Source organism: Dromiciops gliroides, chromosome 1, assembly GCF_019393635.1.
Source record: "Dromiciops gliroides isolate mDroGli1 chromosome 1, mDroGli1.pri, whole genome shotgun sequence".
Taxonomy (NCBI): domain Eukaryota; kingdom Metazoa; phylum Chordata; class Mammalia; order Microbiotheria; family Microbiotheriidae; genus Dromiciops; species Dromiciops gliroides.
Window position 1 is genome coordinate 517,412,376 of NC_057861.1, and position 24,373 is coordinate 517,436,748.

General features: G+C 36.9%; 1 protein-coding gene across 1 annotated transcript in view; it reads left to right on the plus strand.

Moving 5' to 3' along the window:
• Nucleotides 1-24,373, plus strand: part of CCDC192 (coiled-coil domain containing 192) — a 307,328-nt gene that overhangs the window by 216,046 nt on the left and 66,909 nt on the right. Inside the window, 2 exon segments of the mRNA XM_043998020.1 lie at nt 16,597-16,733; nt 17,213-17,239. Coding sequence (XP_043853955.1) covers nt 16,597-16,733; nt 17,213-17,239 — 164 coding nt within the window.

Below are 24,373 nucleotides of genomic sequence, written 5' to 3' on the forward strand. Positions count from 1 at the left end.
CTTGGGTGTGAACTGAATTTAAGTGAGGCAGAATTGAACAAGGTATTCAGCCTCACTCTCTCTTCCAGAGAAGTCCAGTGGCACAGTAAAAGTGAGGGTGCTGGTGGTGGCCCAGGATGAAGTGGATGACCTTGGTATCTTAACTGTCTGATCAAGCTTTAAGTGCCTGCTTTATCTGCCTGCATGACTGTTGGAACAAATTATTCTAATCTGCCCATTTTGCAAGAAGAAATCTTCACATGCTTGGGGTAGACACCCCCCTAACTTACTGAATGGTTTGAGGCCCATCATTTAACTCTCAGCCTGGTTTACCCCATTGACTGAGATGGTTTTGCTGTGGTGTGGCCGCAAGGCATGCTACAGCCACAGGTGAGAGTAGAGTGCCAGGTAGATGCTAAAGGTGGATGAGCAGTCCTTAAAAGGGTTCGGCCAACCCTTACACCAGAGGTGCTATTCCTCCTTGGACACCCTATACATTGTATATATCCATATCTACATCTTTCTTTTTCTCCATTAGAATATAAGCTTCTTGTAATTGGGAATTGTTTCATTCTGTCTATTTGTATCTCTAACAGTTAACACTGTATCTAGGCACACAGTAAGTGCTTAATAAATGATTATTGATTACTTGAGGACTTTTGGTTGACTAAAGCAATTCCAAGGCTGGTTGAAATGTTTAATGCTTGCTCAAGCAAGCCAAACTTAGTACTTGGGGTTATCTGGGCCAGAATAAAGGAGAACAGCTGACATTTGCCTTTGTGAGTGATCCCAACTTTTCTTGAGGAAGAGCTGCTTTTATTTAAGGGGGGAGGGGTGATGGATGTTAAATATAAGTCGCTGTTGGCTGTTGGTGAACATTTCTTCCCCACTGGAAACCCCCATGAGCCCACAAGGGGTGGGGCATGCCAGAGTGGTGACTGATTTGGTGGTATGCCAGGTAAGGTTTTGAAATCCATCTATAGATTGCCTTCGATTGGCTGGGAACCTGTATCCTAAGTGCATCCCACTTGAAGTTAGACTAATGATGCAGGCATCTTGTTGGAGATGGGTAAACCTTGGATTTCAATAAAACCAAGTAGCAGGCTGGCTTTGAAAAGCTGATCTATGGCAACTAAAGCAAATATTTGTTCTAACCTGTTAAAACATGCAATCTGAAACTTAGTAATGTCTTCATAGCATAAGTTCACTTCATAACCACACCTTATTCCTTCTGACTTTGCATGCTATTTGCAAAAGTTCAGTCCTTTAAAAAAACTGGGTCATGTCTTTGTATTACCACTTTGCATGATCTCCCTGAGATTTATATAAATCCTAAGTTATCATCAGGAAAATACAAACTGTCTTTTTATCATAAATGCCATTTTGTCATTAAATGAAGCCTTTTAATAGTTCCTATTTTCTCACAAAGAATTTAAAAATACTCTATATTAACTCTAAGCATCACTTTCCTTCCCCATGAAAAACAATCCTACTATATACAACCTAACAAATATGTAGCAGCAGCAGAGAGATGCTACACATAGCACAGCAGAGTAACATACAAGTCTGTCTAGTTTATAGCCAAGAAAGATAGAGAGAATGTTGAGTGTGAGAATCAAACTGGAATTTACCATTGTATTTAATTTTGTTTAATATTCTTTCCAACTACTAAAGTTGGGTTTGGTCTACCTTCATAAAACATGCCAGACAAATGTCCTCTATGCTATGGCGCAAAGATGAGTTTTTACATGTGATACCACTGCTCCAGGAATGTCGTCCAAAGAAGACCCCAAAGTGAGGGGCCCTGAAATATGTTTGTCATTCATCACTCTTAATAATGTAGTATAGAGGCCCACATTTTCTTCATTTTGTCTTCCAAAGGCCAGTTCATCATGGAACTATACATATCAGAAAGTGCAGTAAAGGCCTGATGCTACACTTATGGATGACTCCATGGAGACTAGGAAAATCTGGAGCTATTTGGACAAGGCAGGGCTACTCTAACAGAGAAGCAATGCTTTGGGATCAAGATTAAACTTCGGGGGGATAAGGAAGGGACATCAGTAAGAAAATAAGGAGTATGGGTAAGACTGGTGGAGTCCGTGGGAACTGCAAGTGGGAACCCATGATGGGGATGGAGGAGATGAGATGTAAGGGGAATGCAGGTAGGGTTATAGGTACTCTATTACTTTGTTGGTGGAAATGTACACTAGTGCAAACATCTTATAGTACTATATGTCAGGATACTGTAAGAGTAACAAAACTGATTTTATCTTTCATCTTGGTCATTCCATTACTAGGTCTTTATCCCCAAAAGTCATAAAAAAGGGAAAAAAGGGCTTATCTGTGCCAAAACAGCTGCTCTATTGGTAATGTCAAAAAATTGATAATAGCCCATGTGTGCAATAATTTGAGAATGACTGAACAAATTATGATAATGTAATGGAATCAATCATTCAATTGATAAATCAAGCATTTATTAGGTGCTTGCTATATACCAGATATTGAGCTAAGCACTGGGAATACAAAGTAAGTTTTAAAAAATCGCTCTTTATCTGAAGAAGCTGACATTCCAATGGGGGAGACATCATACAAATGGCTAAGTACACACAAGATATATACAGTGTAAACAAGAACTAATCGCAGAGAGAAGGTACTGTGTGTGGAGGGAGGGATGTGATGGGGAGGTGGCCTCTTTCAGAAAAGTGGGATTTGAGGGGAGTTTTGAAGGAGACCATGAGGTGTATGTGAGGAAAAAGAACATTCTGGGCACTGGGAATAACCAATGAAAAGTTAGTACCATCTGTGAGGAACAACAAGAAGGCCAGTGTTGCTGGGTTGTAGAATACAAGGAGGGGAGTTCAGTCTAAGAAGACTGGAAATATGTGATGCATACAAGGAAATACGTATAAACACAGGTGATGGGGTTAATCATGAACACTGGTTCCTTCCTGTGTACTACATGTTCTGGATTTTTGCTAATATACACACATGACCAGCAGCTCCTGGTTGATACCCTTGAGTCCTTATAACTAAGGAAGGAATGATTGGCAGCTGCAGCAGGAAAAGACTCTCACGTTGCGGGCAAGGAAAGAACTTGTCTCTTTATAGGTGGACTCTCTGTTGTGACAGCTCATTCTGGCTCTTCCTTGAATTTCCAGTGAGAGGAGGTAAGATTTCTCTCCCCCCACCACCACAATGGTGCTTGCCTGCCCATAGCATCAATAACGTGTTCTCTAAGGCAAATTTGAAATTGCCCTTCAAGTGCCTGACTGCTGCTTCTGTTTGTATTTCTTGGTCTAGTTTCCTGAACAGAGACCCTGTGAAGTGGATGTTTCCAGCTCTGTCTATAATTTTGTGTTCTGGAGAAGTCAGGAGCTGATTTCTACAACTTCTCAGGGGAAAAGGGCAGCTCTGTCAGGAAAATTCTCTAACTACAAGGACTAAAAAGCCTTGACTAACTGGCCAGATCTGAGAAATGAATATGAAATATCTGATGAACTATCCTACAAAGTTGTCTCTACCTCCCAAGGATGGATAGTAGTAATGATAGGTTACTATTTCATGTTTTAAGCTTTTGCGAGTAACAGACTGTGTATCTGTAATTTGAGGATCAGCTTAACTATATTTGGAGATATTTATCCCCTTAAAGGCTGACCTCAGAATGGTAACTTTTTTTCAACCATAGCAACTCACCAAGACGAAGAGCAAAGAGTCATTGTGATCTGTATCATGAAATCACAGAGTATTAAAGTAGTAAAATTCAAGTTAAAAAAAAAAGACAATTTTGGATCCAGCATATTGATGCCTTAAACTTTCTATAGGACACTGAAGTGGATTCAGTTAAAGTTCAGCCTTCGGCTATTGGATGGATTGAAGATAGATGGGAAATGATAGCAGGTTGTTTTAGGAATGTTTGATTATATATCAAATCTTATATAGGTTGACTTCATATTCTACATTGTCATGTAACTAATTTTATTTCAGAAATCCACTAAATAAAAGTGGTTGTCAGTGTTTGCATTTTAAATTCCAGAATCATGAAAGATTCGTACAACTATAATGATCTCTTTTTTGAAATGGAAGAAAATATTTGGTGCTTCCTTGTTTCTGACCAATAGCAACCTCAGAAGTACTTTTTATGTCAATTAATTCCAGCTAGGTACAGTGGATAGAGTGCTGGACCTAGAATCAGGAAGACCTTAGTTTAAATCTAGCCTCAGCCATTTACTAGCTGTGTGGCACTAAGCAAGACACTTAACCTCTGTCTGCCAGAGTTCCTTATACATAAAATGGGGATAATAGCAACTGCCTCCCAGAGTTGTTGTGAAGATAAAATGGTATACTATTTATAAAGTGCTTTCTAAACCATTAACTGCTATATAAATACCAGCTATTATTAGTAGTAGTATTAAATCTTTTTAAATCAATATCTTTCATTTTTACATAACCTTTGGTTCCCAATGTGTCTTTTCCCTTTCCATATTCACTAAACTATTCCTAACAACAAAGAATAAAACAGAGGAAATAAAATCAGTTTAGCAAAATTAACCAGTCATCATCATCATTGTCTTTATTGTCATCATAATCATAACTAGCATTTGTATAACACTTTAAGGTTTTGCAAAGCATTTTGCACATATTATCTCATTTTGTCCTCACCACAAACCTCTAAGAGGTGGGTCTTATTATCTTTATTTTATAGACGAGGTAAATGACATAGACTGAGGTTAAGTGAACTGCCCAAAGTAATACAGTTAATAAGTGTCTGAGGTCAGATTTGAATGCACAGCTTTCTGAATCCAGGTCAGTACTCTATTTGTGGCACTGCCTAGTAGCTTCATATTCAACTATACGTGACAGTATGGGACAGATAGGTGGTACAGTGGATAAAGCACTGGCCCTGGATTCAGGAGGACCTGAGTTCAAATCCAGCCTCAGATACTTGACACTTACTAGCTGTGTGACCCTGGGCAAGTCATTTACCCCTCATTGCCCCACAAAAACAAACAAACAAAACTACATCTGATAGCATATACATTAGTCAACATTTATAGTCTCCTTATTTTTGCAAAGAAGGAAGGTGCATATTCTTTTCTCTGGTTTCAAGCTTGATCATATAATTTCAGAAGGATGACACAGAGAGAGATAGAGAAAGAAACAGAAAGATGCAGAGAGACAGATAGATTTAATATAAATATTTTAAAAGGTTAAATATCCAGTTTCTGAAAAAACCTTTATTTGGATCAAGTTGCATATGACTTTTTATTTGGGTATTTCTATTGCGAATTTCTAACATTCTTTACCTTCCTGATTAAAAAAACTTGGGTGGTGTTTTTTTGTAAACATTCTGTTTCATGGAAAAAATAACGCATACCAAGTTTAAAGGTTTAAAAAGTGGCACGTCCTAGAATACTTCCCTCTTTCTACTTTTGATAGTTGTTTTTTCATCCAGCATCAAAGGTTATTATGACCTTTATCAGCATCATTTTTTGTTTCTGACCATTTTCATTTTATGCATGTAGATTTTTACATCCTTTAAGGACCAACTCCTTCTCTACCATGTCTGTGCATGCCTTGAGTTCCCAAAGTTGACAATGATAAGAAAGTAAGGATATAAAAATTTGACCAAGAGTTGAATAATAGGTCCCCTGTACTACTAACAACATTATTTAGAATTGGCCTAAATACCCTAAGTTAAATTAAGCAAACAAGGTGCCTGCCCTTGTGAAGCTTTGGATCTAAATTTCACAGACCTTTGCTTTGTGATCCATGAGTCTATTTAATTCTAGTCACCTGCTTTATATTTCCTCTTAGCTGGAAGCCCCCTAAAATTTTAGAGGTAGTGCTGCACATAGAACATTCTGAGGCTCAGTCCAAGTATAAAGTCATTCCAGGGAATAAAATTCTTCATTATTTCTTAATCATGTTATATGAGCTTGGGAGCCCTTTCACAAGATGTGGGGATTATTTTTCGTCATTGGCATATTTTGTCATCTCAAGTTTCTGTTTTCTTCCCCCTTCCACCCACATCACTTTTTTTGATTGTTTGCCAATAATACCAACACCTGTAAGAGGTGGGGCTGAGAAACTACAAAATTGCTTCATATATAGCTTTGGTATTTTAGTCTTCTCTCTCTCTCTGCCTCCAGGGGAAAAAAAGCTGGAAAATAGCTATACAGCAGGCTCATTAAGGTGTGCCAATGCATTTCTATATCTCCTTTGAACTGAGAACTTGGAGATGGCTTTAGGACCAGTTGACAGAATTATGTTCTAAATATGATTAGCTAAATTTCCTTTACTTTTCATGGCCTATACTTAAATATTACCATTTGTTTTCTATTTTGCTTATCTAATAACTTAAAAATCTATTTATTAAAATATTTGCTGTCTCTAATGTGACAAATCAACTTGAGGATCCATAAATCTACATTAGTTATTTCTGGAGCAGATGGGGATGTGATAAGGAAAAAAAAATGCTGACCTTAGAATCAAAGAACCTGAGTTACAGTTCTGATTTGCCTTCTATCTATCCACTTGTCTTACGCAAATCATTTCACCTTTCTGGGCTTTACTTTTAGGTTAGACTAAATGATCTCTAACATTCTGTTAGAAAGATTAGAGAAGTCAGGGAGGAAGGCAAAGGATAAGAATATTGAATATCAGAGCTTAAAGGGATCTTAGAAGTCTTCTTGTGCAACTCCTGCATTGGACAAAGGAAGAAATTGAAACTTAGTGAGAAAAAGCTCAAGATAAATAAATAAACAAACACAAATGGGCTGAAATAGGATATCCTTATAACCAAGCCAATAAATAAACCAACCAATTAATCAAAAAGCATCTCTTAAGTGCCTAGTTCCATGTCCCAGTTCCAGGGTAGAGAGGAGTGTTTGCAGTGACAAGAGAGCAGGGGCCCTTCCTGGATAAGCACCAGAATACAGACCAGGAGAGTACTGACCACACTTCTCCCAGGATCACATCACCTTCAAAGCACCAAAAATTTACACACTCTCAGAACAAGATGTGAAAACATAGGGCAAAAAAGCCTGAAGTTTGGATCAGAGATGGTACCCTGTGCCCTTTGCCCAGAGGTGAGTAGAGTCCAACTCTAACATAAAATTTAAAGTCAAGAAATAGGCTGGGAAAATGAGCAAACAACAACAACAAACAACAAAAAGAACCTGACCATAAAAATCTACAATAGTGACAGGGAAGTCCCAAGCAAAAATTTAGAAGACAAAAATATGAAATCGATGAAAGCAAAGCCTCAAAGAAAAATGCAGATTGGGTACATATCCAACAAGAATTTCTAGAACAGTTAGAGAAAGAGCTAAAAAAAAGAGCAAAACCTGATTTTTAAATTAAGAAAGAATGGTAGAAAAGAACATGAAAAAAGAAATGCAAACAATATAAGAAAATTCTAAGAGAATTAATAGCTTGGTAAAAGAGACACAAACAAAAAAATTTAAAAAGCAGAATTGGCCAAATGGAAAAAGAAGTAGAAAACATCAATGAAGAAAATAATGCCTCCAAAACTAGATTTAGTCAAGTAGAAGCTAATGACTCCATGAATCATCAACAAACAATAAAACAAAGTCAAAAGGATGAAGAAATGGAAGAAAATATGAAATATCTCATCAGAAAAAATAATTGAAACAGAAAATAGGTCAAAGAGAGATAACATAAAAATTATTGGACTACCTGAAATCAATAATAAAAAAGAGCCTAGACATCATGTTTAAAGAAATTATAAAGGAAAAGTGTCCAGATATTTTAGAACTGGAGGGGGAAATAGAAATAGAAAGTAATTACCTCATAAAAAAGATCCCAAAATGAAAACCCTGAGGAAGATTATATCCAAATTATATAGTTTCCAGATCAAGGAGAAAATATTCCAAGTAGCCAGAAAGAAATCTTTCAAATACCATGGAGCCACAGTCAAGATCATAAAAGATTTAGCAGCTACCACAATAGAGAAGCAGAGGACTTGGAATACAATATTCTGGAAGGTAAAGGAGCTAGAATTACAACCAAGAATCACCTATCGAGAAAAACTGAGCATAATTCTTCAGAGTAAAAATACATATTTAATGAAATATAGGACTTTCAAGCATTCCTGATGAAAAGACCAGAACTGAATAGAAAATTTGATTTTCAAATACAAGACTCAAGAAAAACATAAAAAGATAAACATGAAAGAAAAAATCATAAGGGATTCCATAAGCTTAAATTGTTTGCATTCCTATATGGGAAGATGATGCATGTAACTACTAAAAACTTTATCAGTATTAGGACAGATAAAAGAAGTCTACATAGACAAGAGAACAGGTGTAAGTCTATTATGTTGGGATTATCTCAAAAAGAATAGAAGAGTGAGAGAGAAGAGGGAGAAAGAGGAAGAATGGGGAAAATTACTTTACATAAAAGAGACATGCAAAGAAGAATATTTAAAGTGGAGGGGAAAATGGGGACAACAGGTAATGCTTGAACCTCACTCTCATCTAAACTGGTTCAAAGGGGGAAGAATACATATACACATTCATTTGGGTATAGAAATCTATTTTACCCAACAATAATCTAATAAGGTACAATAATGATCTAATAATGCATTTACAAGTGAATTCTACCAAGTATTTAAAGAATAAGTAATTCAATACTATAGAAACTTTTTGAAAAAATAGGTAAAGAAGGCATCTTACTAAATTCCTTTTTATTGTTTTGATACCTAAATCAGACAGCAAAAACAGAGAAAGAAAACTAAAGATTAGTTTTCCTTCTGAATATTGATGCAAATTTTCTATTTTTAAATTTAAAAAAATTTTCAATGTTATTTTTCCCCAATTACATGTAAAAAACATTTTAACATTTGTTTTTTAAAGTATGGAGTTCCAAATGCTCTTCCTTACTTACTCCACTGGTTTCTCATTGAGAAGTCAAGCAATTTGATATAGGTTAAACATGTGCTGTCATATAAAACATATTTCCATATTAGTCATATTACAAAAGAAAACAGACCCCTTCACCCCCAAAGCCAAGAAAAATATATATTTTTACAAAAAAACAAGTATTGGGCAGCTAGGTGGCACAGTGGATAAAGCACTGACCCAGGAGTACCTGAGTTCAAATCTGGCCTCAGACACTTGACACTTACTAGCTGTGTGATCCTGGGCAAGTCACTTAACCCCCATTGCCCTGCCAAAACAAACAAACAAAAAAACAAACAAGTATTCTTTTTATCTGAATACTGAGTCCTGTTCTTTTTCTGGAGTTAGAGAGCATTTTTCATAATAAGTCCTTTGGAACTGTCTTGGATTATAGTATTGCTGAGAATAGCTAAGTCATTCACAGTGGATCATCATACAATATTGCTGTTACTGTTTACAATGTTCTCCTGGCTCTGCTCATTTCACTTTGCATCAGTTCATGTAAGTCTTTCTAGGTTTTTTTTTCCTGAAACTACCTTGTTTGTCATTTCTTATAACATAATAGTATTCCATCACAATCATATACCACAGCATACTCAGTAATTCCCCAATTGGTGGGCATCTCTGCAGTTTCCAGTTCTTTACCACCACAAACATAGCTGATATAATTTTTTTTTACATATTGGTCCTTTTCCTTTTAAAGAAGAAATCTCTTTAGGATACAGAACAAGTAGCAGTATTTCTGGGTTAAAGGTTACATACAATTTGATAGTTTGGGGGGACATTGTTCCACATTGTTCTCCAGAAGTGTTGAATCAATTAAAAATTCAACTGACAGTGTATTACTGTCTCAATTTTCCCATCCCCTCCAACATTTGTTATTTTCCTTTTCTGTCATGTTAGTCAATCTAATAGGTATGGGGTGCTATTGTATTTCTCTACTCAATTATGATTTAGAAAACTTTTCCATATGAAAACAGATAGCTTTAATTATCAATCCCCATCTCCAGTCATCCTGATGTATATCTTACCACTGGACCCAGATGGCTCTGAAGGAGAGAGTGAGGTTAGAGACCTTGTACAGCCCTGCCTAACTTAAATCCAATTCACTGTAGGTCATGTCATCACAAACAACAACAAAAAGAGAGTTTTGATTTCTTCATCTGAAAACTGCCTGTTCATATCCTTTGACCATTTATTAGTTGGGGAATGACATATTCTTATAAATTTGATAGTTCTTTGAAAAATGAGGTCTTTATCAGAGAAATTTGCTGTAAAAATTTCCCCAGTTATGATTACTGTATATTTCCCTCCATCCTATTTTCCCCCATCCATCCTCCAAAGGGTTTTGTTTCTGACTACCACCTCCCCCAACATGCCCTCCCTTCTATCAGTCCATTTTCCCTTATTCCCTTCCTTTCCAACTTTCCTATAGGGTAAGATAAATCTCTATACCCAACTGAATGTATATTTTATTCCCTCTTTGAGCCAATTCTGATCAGAAAAAAGTTCAAGTGTTTTCCCTACCTCCTCCATCCCATTCTCCACTGTAAAATGCCTCTTTTTTGCTCCTCTTTTTTGCGATATAATTTACCCCCAGTCTACATCTCCCTTTCCCCTTCTCCCAGCACATTCCTCTTTCTCACCCCTTAATTTTCTTTTTTAAGTTATCATCCTATCACATTCAACTCATATCCATGACCTCTGTCTATGTATACTCCTTCTAACTGCCCTAATAATGAGAAAGCTCTTCGGAGTTATAAGTATCATGTTCCCATGTAGAAAAATAAATAGTTTAACCGTATTGAATTCCTTATGATTTCTCTTTCCTGTTTACTTTTCTATTCTTCCTTTGAGTCTTGTATTTGATAAACAAAATTTCTATTCGGCTCCAGTCTTTTCATCAGGAATCCTTGAAAGTCCTGTATTTCATTAAATATGCATTTTTCCTCTGAAGAATTATACTCAGTTTTGCTGAATAGGTAATTCTTCCTTATAATCCTAGCTCCTTTTCCCTCCAGAATATCATATTTCAAACCCTCTGATCCTTTAAGGTAGAAGCTACTAAATCCTATGTGATCCTGACTGTGGTTCCATGATATTTGAATTGTTTCTTTCTGCCTCTTTCCAATATTTTCTCCTTGATCTGGGAGCTCTGGAATTTGGCTATAATCTTCTTGGGAGTTTTCATTTTGGGATCCCTTACAGAAGGTAATCAGTGTATTCCTTTAATTTCTATTTTACCCTGTGTTTCTAGAATATTAAGGCAGTTTCCCTTGAAAATACCTTGAAAGATAATATCTAGACTCTTTTTCTGATCATGGCTTTTGGGTAGTCCAGTCATTTCTTAAATTATCTCCCCATGATCTATTTTCTGTGCCAGTTGTTTCGCATGTTTTCACATGTTTCACATATTTTTGTGTTTTTTTTTTTCATTTTTTTGGATTTTGTTTTATTTTTCTTGGTTTCTCACAGAATCATTAGCTTCTACTTGCCTAATTCTAATTTTAAGGAATTATTTTCTTCAGTGAACTTTTGTACATCCTTTTACATTTGGCCAATCCTGCTTTTAAAGGAGTCTCTTCAGTGGATTTTTGTTGCTCTTTTTATCATTTGGCCTATTCTGTTATTTAAGTTGTTATTTTCTTCATTTTTGGGTCCCTCCTTTACAAAGCTTTTCCCATGATTTTCTTGCATAACTCTTATTTCTTTTCTGATTTTTTCCTCCACCTCTCTTATTTGATTTTTTAAATCCTTTTTGAGATATTCCTGGTATTATTTTTGGGTCTGAGTTCAACTTAACATTTTTCTTTGAGATTTCGAATATAGCAGTTTTTAATGAGTTTTATTTTGATCTTCTCTGTCATCATAGTAACTTTTTGTGATCAGGTTCTTGTTTTTATTGTTTGTTCATTTTTGCAGCCCTGTTTTTTAACTTTTAGCTTTATGTTAAAGTTGGGCTCTGTTCCCTGAGTGGTCGGGGCACTGTCCCAAGTTTCAGGTTTTTTGTGTATCTGTGTTCAGAGCTATTTCTTGTGGTCTGTAAGTTTTTAGTTCTTCCAAGGTGATATGATCAAAGGAGAGGTACATACTATTCTACTGGCCTGTGTTATTTTCTGTGAGCAACCACATGAACTCTTTTCCACTCTGGAACTGTAACCAGGATGTCTCTCACCCTCTGTGGCCATAAGCTCTGGTGTGCTAATGCTCTTTCTCACTCTGGGACTGCCATGAAGGACTGTGGCCTGGATAATTGTATGGACAATGCAACAGAGTCCTTCACCCAGTGCCAGAAAAGGGACCACTGTGATGTCCTTCTAAACCAGTTATTTGACCCCCTTACCATCACTGGACTGCACTCCATGCTTGTCCTGGTGCAACATACCTTTATTTCCAACCTTCTAACTTGTCTTGAGCTGGAAAATTATTTCACCCCATCTTTTTGTTCCTTCTGCCTCTCTAGGCATTGTTATGCAGTTGTTTGGAGGGAAATTTGGGACAGTTCAGGCAAGTCCCTGCCTTTTCTTTGCAAACTTGACTCCACCCCTCAACACAATTTTTTAAAATAAAATCCTAGCAAGGAGATTATAGCAATATGTCACAAAGATCATACTCTATGGCCATGTGGGATTTATACCAGAAATGCAGGACTAATTCAAAAGTAGGAAAACTATAAACGTAACTGGCCATATCAATAAAAAAACAATAATAATCATATGATTCTATCAATATATGCATAAAGAGCTTTTGACAAACATTTTGACCTATTCCTATTAAAAACACTAGAAAACATAAGAATAAATGGACTTTTTCTTAAAATGATAAGGAGTTTCTATCTAAAACCAAGAGCAAGCATCATTTGTAATGGTGATAAACTAGCAGGCCTTCCCAATTAGATTAGGGGTGAAGTAAGGATGTCCATTAACACTATTATTATTCAGTATTATACAGGAAATGTAATAAATATAATAAATAGCAATAAGATAAAAAGAAATTTAATGATTAACAGAAAATGAGCAAGAAAAACTATCACTCTCTGCAGATGATTTCATGGTAAACTCAGAGTACCTTAGAGAATCAATTAGAAAACTAATTGAAACAATGACCAACTTTAGTGAAGTTGTGGGGTATGAAATAAATCCACATACATTATCAGAATTCCTATATATTACCAACAAAATCCAGTAGGAAGAGATAGAAAAAGAAATTTCATTTAAAATAATTTCAGATAAAATAAAATACTTTACAGTCTACCTGCTAAGATAAAACCAGGAACTTTATGAACAAAATCACACAATACTTCACACAAGTAAAGATAGATCTACATAATTGGATAAATATTAAATTGCTCATGGGTAGGCCAAGCCAATATAATAAAAATTATTATTCTACCTAAATCAATTTACTTATTCATTGCCATACCATTCAAACTACCCAAGAATTATTTTATAGAACTAGAAAAAATAATAAAATTCATCTGGAAAAAAGATTAAAAATATAAGGAGAATCAATGAATAAAAAGTGAAGAAAGGAGGTCTAGAAATAAAAGATTTCAAGCTATATTACCAAGTGGTAATCACCAAAACAATCTGGCATTGCCTAAGTAATAGAGTGGTTGATCAGTGGAATAGATTGAGCATACAATACATAGTTTTAAATGACCCTAGTTATCTAGTGTGTGATAAACCCAAAGATCCAAGATTTGGGGGCAGGTACTCACTATTTGACAAAAAATGGCTGGGAAAACTGGAAAGCAGTTTGATAGAAACTAGGCATTGTTCAACATCTCATATTATATACCAAAATAAGGTCAAAAGGGGTATATGATTTAAACAAAAAAGGTGATAAGTAAATTAAAGGAGGACAGAAAAAATTACCTGTCAGGTCTATGGGTAAGGGAAGATGTTATGAACAAGGAGAGATAGAGAGGATCATGAGAGGTAAAATGGATAATTCTGATTACATGAAATTTAAAAGGTTTGCACACACATAACCTATGCAGCCAAAATGAGAAGGAAAGAAGGAAACTGGGGTGGGGGGAGAATTTTACAGCAAGTTTCTCTAATAAAGGTTTAATTTCTCAAATATGTGGGGAACTGAGCCAAATTTACAAAAATTAGAGCCATTCCCCAATTAAAAAGTCATCAATGGATATGAACAGGCAGTTTTCAGAAGAAGAAATGAAAGTTATCAATAGTTATATGAGAAAACTCTAATGATTAGAACAACTCTGAGGTACTGCTTCACATCCCTCAGATTGGTTAACATGATAAAAAAGGAAAATGACAAATGCTGGAGGAGATGTAGAAAAATGGATATGTTAATACAATGTTTGTAGAGTTGGGAGGGGAATGAAGATTGGCCAACCTGATTCCCTTCCCCAAATAAAGGCTTCCTGATGCCTCTAAATCACCAATGGGAGAAAGGGGATTGGCATGCTGGATGTATGTTCCCTAGGCAAAAAGGCCACAGGGGTGGACAGATATTAGAGGGTGACAAATGGGAGGATTATCTAAGACAGGTTTTTTTTCCCCCAGGATAGGCTCACAATCCTCCTAAGTATCTGGCTCTTTGTGAAAGTGGGCTGTAGGATTTTGTAGCAGCTACAGGCTTCCCTGAATGAAATCCAGTGGGTCAGAAGTTTTCTTTAGCATCATAGGGCACAGGGTGATTATAAGGATTTTAGTAGCCTCCATGCTCCACTAAAGGAAGAAGATCCAGGGAGGCTCATCCTCTGAGTCACCTTGTCAAAATCTGGCTTGTAGTAATGTCTTTCAAAGCCCCTTTTCCCCACTGTCAGACAATTTGAATATCAGCTAGTGGTCAGTTCACCAGGTTTTCTCTTTTCTCTCTTCTCCTCCTTCTCTCTCCCCCTCCCCCACAGCCCTACCCCAACTGGCATGAATAAGCACCAATCACAGGCCCAGGTTCTTTGTTGGCACCTTCCTCACAAAGTCTGATCCTGCTTGAGTCAGATAAGAACCTTATAAGCCAAACAAAAGAGTTTCTATTTTAACCTGGATACACTTCTGGGCTTCATTTGCTTCACTTGTAAAATAAGGTTAATGATATTTGTGCTTCTTAATGTTGTGAGGAAAACACTTTCTAAACCTTAAATTACTATACAGATGTTATCTTTTTTTTAATTAGGTAGTCACCAACTTCACCTAAAAGAAAGGCTGATTAGCTGTAGATTGGATCAAAGCTATTTACCTTTCTGTGTTCATTTAAAATATATTTACCTACACAAAGGAGGAGAAGAACTGAGGCAAATATGCAGAAAAAATGTCCAAAATACAGCTCTGATTTCATGAGTTAATGGTTATTATTAAATATGACATTAAGAACCTGAATACAGATATTTTAGAGATTGGTTTTGATTCCTAAATTTCTTATAAAATGTTTCAAGTTTACTGTTTGAAAAATTGTAGAAATACCCTGGAATTTCCCTGAGAGATCACAAACCCATGTGAAACACTTCTAAATTTTTTTTTCTTTTTTCTTTCTAATTCCTAGAATCCTGGCATAGGTCATGCTATTCAGTAGTATAATAAAGATAAATATTTCCTTTTAAAAACAATATAGAAATGTGTGATTTCCTCTCCTCCCACCCAGTAGTAAAAGTTTTTGGAATAGCAGGCACTAAGAATTTACCTTCAGGCCACAACGTCTTGATGTTTCCATAATCATGGAGTACAGTACATAGTTACAAAGTAAATCATAATAGGCCTAATTAGTCTTAATGTGACACTATGGTTGCTGGGCATGTGAATGTAAAAATGGAGGAAAATATTACCCTGATTGAAATAATTTGATGTCTATGACTAATAAAAAGCATGTTGGCAAATTTAATTTAATTTAATTCCTAAAATGCCCAAAGGAGAAATACAGATTAATGTCATGTAGCAGTTCTGTTTGGGGAAAAGAAAAAAGGAAAGGTTTTGACCTGCTTCTTCACTCAGCAAGACAAGTAAAAAATAACATAAGTAAATTAGACAACCCAAACTGGTTTGGGTCCATGGAGATATACTATCAAGTATCTTCCAATTGTTTCAGTATCATATTCAATGTTTATGTCATTTGGTAGCATCCATATGTGAGAGCTACATGGTTTCTTTGTACGTATGATATAGCCAAATAGTTTCCTTTTTTCTCTCTCTCTTTCTCCCTCCCTCTCTATAAAGAATCTAGAAGAATATGATAAATTCAAATGGATATATTTCCAGATCAGGAAAAATTCCAAATATTTTGAGGAAGTGAGGAAAATTTATAGCTGACTCCACGGTCAGTGGCAGTGAAGTACAGGTTGGCAGATAATGTTTCTAATCTAGCTGCTTCTCCACATTACTTCAAAAAGTCTAAATTTTTCCACTCTGGGAACCCATAGCGAAGTTAGATGCCATTATAATGTAGCCAGTGAATCTTAAAGTGATTTGGATTTCAATTTGTTATCTCCCTTGCATTCATAAGCACACATGCACATCCTATAATATAAAAGTCAAACAGGATCTGATCTGTACAAGCCCCAGACATTTTCCAGCTATGTCATTCTCCCAAGGTTATGTGTATAGACATTGTTAGTTATTTTCCTCTCTTTGCCTTTCCGTTCCTTTCTCTCCCTCATCCTTACCCCGACCTGTTTTTCATGATGGAAACTTTTTTCTTTTTTCTTTCTTTCTTTTTTTTTTTAAAGAAACTTAAGCACAAAAGGAAAATGAAAAAGCTACAGACTGATTTGGCAACAGCTAAGCAGGAGGCTGCCATCACAGTGCTGGAGCTCAATGAGAAGATAAAGACTTTATATGAAGGAAAGTCAACCCCTAGAGGTCAGTATATACATGAAACTCGAGGTCTGAGTGATTGTTAGGCCTGTGCTGTGCACCAACAAATAAGGATGTTTAGTGTTCACATCCTGTCCTGGCCTGACCCCTCTGCAGCATGGGTTGAAGTAATGCATTGTCAACTCTTTCAGGATTTAGGACAAACTTTTCCTTATTCAGGGGTAGGAAACTGAGATAGAAAAGGCCTTGCTAACTGCTGGCTAGAAAAAACCTTGAAGCTGAAAATTAGGATGTAGTCAACTAAATGTCATGTTTCCTGATGACTTGAACCATTCTCCTTTATTTTCTCCAGCACTTAACACAGAATTTTAGACATAATGGGATTGTACTGAATTGAAATGAATATGATGTGTTGGCTACAACCAATAGCAATAATAAAGGAAAGGGAAAGAAGGGAGATGGGGAGAAAGGACTAATACCCCTAGGAGCATGGTACAGAAACTGAATGAATCATTTATCTGCAAATAGATGGCAGGCTTGGAAGATGAGAGAGGCACATGAGTACAAGAAAAAGTGTTTTGGAATTAAATTAACTTGGTCAAGGAATAAACAGGAAAGATTGTTTGGAAAAGTTATCTGAGTGTTCAGAGGAATTTTAACAGCTATCAATGTGTATTTAAAAAAACACACACACAAAACTTTTTTTTTCCTGACCCAAAGAGATACAGAGTAAGAAAATCAGATTCTCATGAACACCAGTGCTCCTCAAGGACTAGACTGTAGAATCCTTACAAGATCTATTTTCTCTTGTAATTCTCTTGCAGTACTTATTCACAAATGCAGCTCTTCATTCCTTTGGTATAAGCCACACTGGTGAAACCTGTTTCATGCCATTGTTCTTACTTCTGGTCCCTGTTTTACTTAAAAGCAACTCTGTGGAAACAAATAGAAGATGAGGAGGAAGCAAGTAGGTGTGATGACTCTAGAAAAGAGTGGTCATGAAACTGTTTGGAAAAACCTTTTACTGCCATATCCAAATTTAATGTGAAACAGTCACGAAAAGGACGATCTGATACCAGAATAGTGAGTGTTCTTAGACATTAGTGGGAACCACTGGTTCTGTAGGATCCTAGGGATGTCAGTGAATGCAAAGAGTGTCTACTCCTTTGAGTCATTTCAGGAGAGATGAGAAAATGAACAGAAAAACTGGATGAGCATCATAAAGTAGCAATGTCCTAGAAAGGAAAACAAAATCATTGGAAAGCTTTGCCTTTGCTCAGAACAATCATGCCTTTTCTAGTCATGTGTGAGATGCATTTCATGTGGAAGAAGGACTAAAGTTGTTCTTTTGGGCTCTGGATGGCAGAATTAGTACAATTATTGAAAGTAACGGGGCAGGGGGGCAGCTAGGTGGCACAGTAGATAAAGCACCAGCCCTGGATTCAGGAGGACCCGAGTTCAAATCCGGCCTCAGACACTTGACATTTACTTGCTGTGTGACCCTGGGCAAGTCACTTAACCCCTCATTGCCCTGTTAAAAGAAAACAAAAAGAAATGGGGAGGGGGGAAGAAAGTAACAGGGAAGAATATTTTGACTCAATAGAAGGAAAAACTTCCTAAATGCAGTGTGGCATAGTGGAAAGATCCTAGGTTCAAATCCTGACTCTGTTACTTATTTCCTTATAGGTGATCTTGGGCACATCACTTGCCTCTATGCAACTCAGGTTTCTCATCTTTAAAATGTGTGTGTTAATCTAGAAGATCCAGATGATCTTACAGCTTTCATAAAAGCAAAGGTCTATGAAATCAGAGCTGGTTAAATGGAATGGGCTGCCTTGGTACATAATGAAATCTCTATTCCTGAAGGTCTTCAAGTGGAGGTTGGATGACCTTGTTGGGATTACTGTAGAAGTCAATACTCTTCTGATAGAGATTTGATTTCTAAGGTTCCCTCCTCCTTGCACCCTCCACCCCTACACACCTCTGAGATTAGTTATTAAGGAATATTTCCAGATGCCATCAGTGACAAGCTTTATCATTATTACTATATGCAAAACATCCTCTGTTTAGTTTAGTTTACATTTTTCTTTTAAATGATAAATTCTAGATAGACTTTTCCTCAGACTCAAATCTGGTGAAATATTCTCATCTTGAAGTTACACAATGTGAGTAAATTATGTGTTCTTCAACAAATGGAGCTAATTGATCATGGAATTTTGACCAAATTTTTTAAATTCAATGATACCTTCCTGTGAGAAAATGGGTAGTTGTCTCCTCTCAATGAGGATATAACAGTCAATCATACCCCTCCTGACCTGCTTGTAGGACAAAGGTCTAAGATCCTTTCCTCCCCCTCCGGCAAACAAAATCACATGGTTCTAGGAGCCTGAGCTGGTCTCAATGAGGTCCAACTGGTCTCAATTAGGTCAATAATTAGGGTTGGGAATACTGCATTCCAATTAGCTAGTCTTTACTTGGTAGATTGTAACCCTTGAGTAATCAATTAGCGATGAAAAGGGGAGGGTCTATTCACGTTAGGGACTAGGGGATAAAATGGGGCCTGTGAGCCCCCATTCTGGGCACCCATTAGCTGCACACTAGGGTGCCTCCTCATGAGAAGGAAATAAAAAGAGCCTTTGTCATATAGTTGCTGAGTTCCCGAGGATTATTGAGAAGATTTATGATCCCTCACACTTCCTTATAGGAGAAAAAGAAGGGATAAAATTATTTAAAGCAACGGAGTTAGAAACTTGTGCTTAAAGGCAGCATGACCACATTTCTAGTTCATTAATATAGTAAAAGGTGATAATTAACATTAAGGAAGTTACACAAAGATGTTTGGTTGAGATAAGGGAAGCTTCCAAAAAGTAAGTCCTATTCATACTACTTGGACTGTAGAACTGTACTGAGAATCTAATGAAAAAAGAAGTCCTTGCAAATGAACCATTTGTTGTGATCTCAGGAGGGCAAAAACATCAAAATAGTCTCAAAAAAAGTGACATTTTGATACTTCAATTTCCTGAAGGAAAAATAAGACTCTGGGAGAAAGCTCACATGGGAAAAGCAGGCCACCTTCATCGTGTCTCTATCCCCAGCACGCTATACCAGAGACTTGGGGAATTTTCCCTTGGGTAAGATCTGGGACTCTTTGTCTTGGTTGAGTTGTTAACTCTCTCCCAGTGGGAGAGCTTCTTCACTCTGTATTGTCTGGCCTATGTTCTCCTGTGTAAATTTTCTCTGATTTCTGTTTTGCTATCAACTTAGATAAATGGGTTTATTTGCTAGTTTCTATGTATATTCATTATGAAATTGGTATTTAGTGGGAAGTGAGTTTGGGGGCCTGCTTTACTCTGTTAATGAAAGCATGATAAGTTTAGCTTGAACCTGAAAATCACCTCCTTTGCCTTGTATATCCCATTATATTTAAGGGAAAAGATAGGCATACTTCTAGCCTGGTGCTTTTAGGAGAGCAGAGGGGTTAAGCTTGTAGTTCCAGCTTCCTGCTCCTCCTCCTGACAGGAATTAAAGCCTCCCTTGGAGAAAGGTAGGGGAGAGAAGAGACTAGAGCTGTCTATTTTGTCTCTTTTTGAACCACATGATTCCTACCATGATCCACGTTGGGGGCAGCGCTCACTACAACAGGGTAGTTTGAGAGGGAGTGTATTTGCAGTGGAAAGGCTCAGGGTAGGATTCATGGAGAAAGTGGTATTTGAATTGCATCTATTCATGGAGAAAGTGGTATTTGAATTGCATCTAGAAGTCTAAAAGCAAGAGTGGGTCCAGGAGTTGTGGGGGCACCCTGTAACATCCTCTGCTGAGGAAGGCTAAGGCTAGTAGATAGTTTGAGTTTGGGAGCTTCAGTGGGGCAAAAGCTGATCAGGTGCCCTTACCAACTCTAGTACAAATATGGTAAGTGCCTCAGGAGTAGAGTACCACTAGGAAAGTAAAAAATAAAAAAACCTTAAAGTTTTTTTGTTGAGATGTTCTCAAAACTTGAGACTAAAGGTTCAGATTGTTTACAACAGTTCCTTTCCAAATGAGTAGAAAGCATCCACAGGGGTACTGGGCTGGTAGATAATAATGGCATGGGAGTTTCTTTCAGCTGAATCTCCTCAAGATGTCCTTAATGCCTTGGCTTGTTCAATATCCTTATTCTGCTGTGGCTGAGCAAATCTTTTTTTTTTATTATTAATTGTTGAATGACCTATAAATGTCTCATTTTGATTAAGTATCAAATCAAATAAAGGCCCAAGCCAAAACATCGAGAGTTAACAAGGTGATCGAGAGAATGTAAAGAAGTATAGGGGACCCAAGATAGAGCCCTGAGGAGCATTACGTGGATATGTGGATAATGGGCCAGTAAAGGAGATGGAGAAGGAGCAGGAGGTGAATCGGAAGAGAGTAGTCTAATGAAAGCTCAGAGAGAAGAAGCAGAGGTTAGTCAGCAGTGTCAAATGCAGCAGATAGCTTTAGGAGGATTATGACTAAGAAAAGACCATTATATTTGGCAATTAAGGGATCATTAACATCTTTGGAAAGAGCCTTTTCAGTTGAGTGATGAGATCTAGAAGCCAGATTCCCAATGGTTGAGAAATGAGGAGAGGAAGAAAATTCAGCTTTTTCCTAGGAGTTTGGCCAAGAAAGGAAAAGTTTAGGATGATATCTTGAGGGGATGGTGGGACCAAATGAAAGGGTTTTTTTTAAGGATGGGAGAGACTTGAGCATATTTTAAAATGTTAGCCAAAGAACTAGTAGATATAGAGGGACTAGTTAAGATTGCAATCATGAGATGGAATCAAATGCACTTGGTACAGGGGTTGGCCTCATCAAGGAAAAAAGCTACCTCGGGACAAAAGAAGATATAGTGGTGATTATGTCAAGGGGTTTTGAGATGAAAGGAATGAGAGTAGACAGAGCTCATGTTGAATGGCCACACTATTCTCCCTTAAGAGATAAGGTCCTACCTGGCAGAGTGGATAAAGCACTGGCCCTGGAGTCAGGAGGACCTGAGTTCAAACCTGGCCTCAGGCACTTGACACTTACTAGCTGTGTGACCCTAGGCAAGTCACTTAACCCCAATTGCCCCACCAAAAAAACAAAAAAGCAAAACAAGACAAACAAAACATCATCTACCATCCTAGAATCCAAACAGGAATCATTTTACCACCCTATTCACACATTTGTGCCCCAGTTATCCTTTTCATATTCCATTCAAATCATATTCTTTTGGTAGACTTTTTAGTTGTAAAACAATGTTTAAAGTATTATCTTCTCCCTAGAGATCTGCATTTTCTTAGGAGACTCTTAAATTCAAGCCCTGGAGAGCTAAATTAATATTTACTGATGAAATTTTGGGCACCATTTGAGACGGAGGAAAAAAAAAATATTTGTGGAAAAGGGGCCCTGTAGTGCCTTTCAAAATCCTATATGTAAGTAGCTATGCAAGCATGAGATTTGCCCTTGGGTACAACAAACCAAATTTTTGGAGAGAAAAGGGATATTTCATTTCTATTGACTTGGATAATGACCAGAGCTATTTCTCTCATTTGACTTCACTCTACTTCTCAATGGGTACAAGAGCTAGGTTGAAACTAAATTTACAAATAAAGGTAAGCTCTTTGTACAAAATTTTCTAAATTATTAGTATTTTAGAATTCCCTTGATTTCTGTCTTCTTTAGGTATATATATTCAACTATATGTCAATTTAATTGTTCATACTTACCTCTTATTTTATTAAAGAGGAGCCAGGAGAATTGTGAGGAACATTTAATGATAGTTAATGTGATCAAATAGATGCTTTTTCAGCACAATAAGCAATTTTATTTGCTATGTGCTTAAGTTGGCACTAAATAAACAAATGACTTCAGTCAGAGAGAAAATTTACTTGAAGAGAAAATGTCTTTATTGTAAAACTGGCACAATAGCAAACAACTTACAAAATCAGTTTTATTTGTTGATTTTACTTTGTGCAAATAAAGCACATGGTGCATTCTTTCTTAGTCTTTCCAGCTGGCTGCTATTGCTGAAATGTACAAACTGCCCATTGGAACATACAAGCTTCACTTAATCCTTGGGTTTAGAGTAGCTAGCTGAGTTGGAACTTGAGCTTCAATTCACAAGAGAGTTCTATCTTCCTTCTGGGTAAAATTGACTAATGTTTACTAGGGTTTACTAGCGTAATTTTCCAGGGAAACTTTCCAAGTGTAGGCCCGATCAGCTATTTGTGGGTATTCAATGTCACTGGGAACTTTTCATAAGATTGTCATTCCCATTTTTTATCCAACCTGTATAGCATCTGATAGCCTGGAAGCTTCAAATCCATTTTATAGGTATTTTTTTTTGTGTGTTTCTTTGGTAAGCCTACGCAATGTGTCCCATATGATACTTGATACATAGAAGTTAATTCTATTGTTCTAATGTAAAAATGGCATTGAAAGCTGATTCTGATCTATTCCTAAACAATGTAGGAGGATTATTCCCTTAAGTGAAAGATGTTTAGAGATCCTGTTCTTTTCTTTCATTTTTTTTTTTTAATTTTTATATTACCAGTACCTTGAATATAACTAGTTGTAGGGGAAGGGTGAAGAAGAGGTAGGGAAGAAAAGGGGAAGGGAAGAAGTATTTATATTGGGCCTACTATGTGCCAGGCACTGTAACACAAAGCACTTTTTTTCTGCAAGATTATCTCATTTGGTACTTCATTAATGTTTGTTGAATGAATAAAGAAGAAACCACACAGAAAGATACCCCACCCCCTAACACTAACACACACACACACACACACACACACACACACACACACACACACACACACACACACACTCTCTCTCTCTCTCTCTCTCTCTCTCTCTCTCTCTCTCTCTCTCTCTCTCTTTCTCTAATGTTAGAACTTAAATTTTGGACTTCGGAATAAAGCTTAGAGTAGTGTCAAGTAAAGAATTTTCTTACCTCCCAGCTCCTAGTGCATTAAACCATTCTCCAAAGTCCTTCTGAGTTCTTTAAGTCCAAGTCACTTTCTCCACAGTATTGTAGCTTCTTCTGAGTCCTTGATTTTTTTTCCCACTAGTTTACACAGTCTGAATAGGAATTGTAGAGACCTACTCTCTGCCCTTATAGTAAAGCTCCAAGTAAGCCCTAAATAAAATTGTGCTATAAAGCTAAATTTCTTCACTCTCCTTCAACTTTTGCCTTAAAAATCTCCCTTAAAGCTTCTAATGCCCTTAGACTACCCCCTGTCTACCTAGGAACTCCTGTGTTCTATGTAGACTATCTAAACTGTCCTTACTCACATGAGCCCTTGTCCTTGGACCTTTCTTTTAAAAAATATATCTTAAATTCGTTTTTATTGATATTTTTTATTTTAAAAGGACTTTCATTTCCTGACATATACCCCTCTCAGAGAGTAATCCCATATAATAAAGAATGAAAAGGAGGGAAAAAAACAAAACAAACCACTATATTAAAAAAAAAGTGGGGGGCGGCAGGGTGGTGCAGTGGATGGAGCACCAGCCCTGGATTCTGGAGGACCCGAGTTCAAATCTGGTCTCAGACACTTGACACTTTCTGGCTGTGTGACCCTGGGCAGGTCACTTAACCCCCATTGTCTTACCAAAAAAAAAAAAAGTCTGACTTTATATTAAGTGTTGCACACTAACAGTCCCTCATCTTTTCAAAGAAGTAGGGGGTGG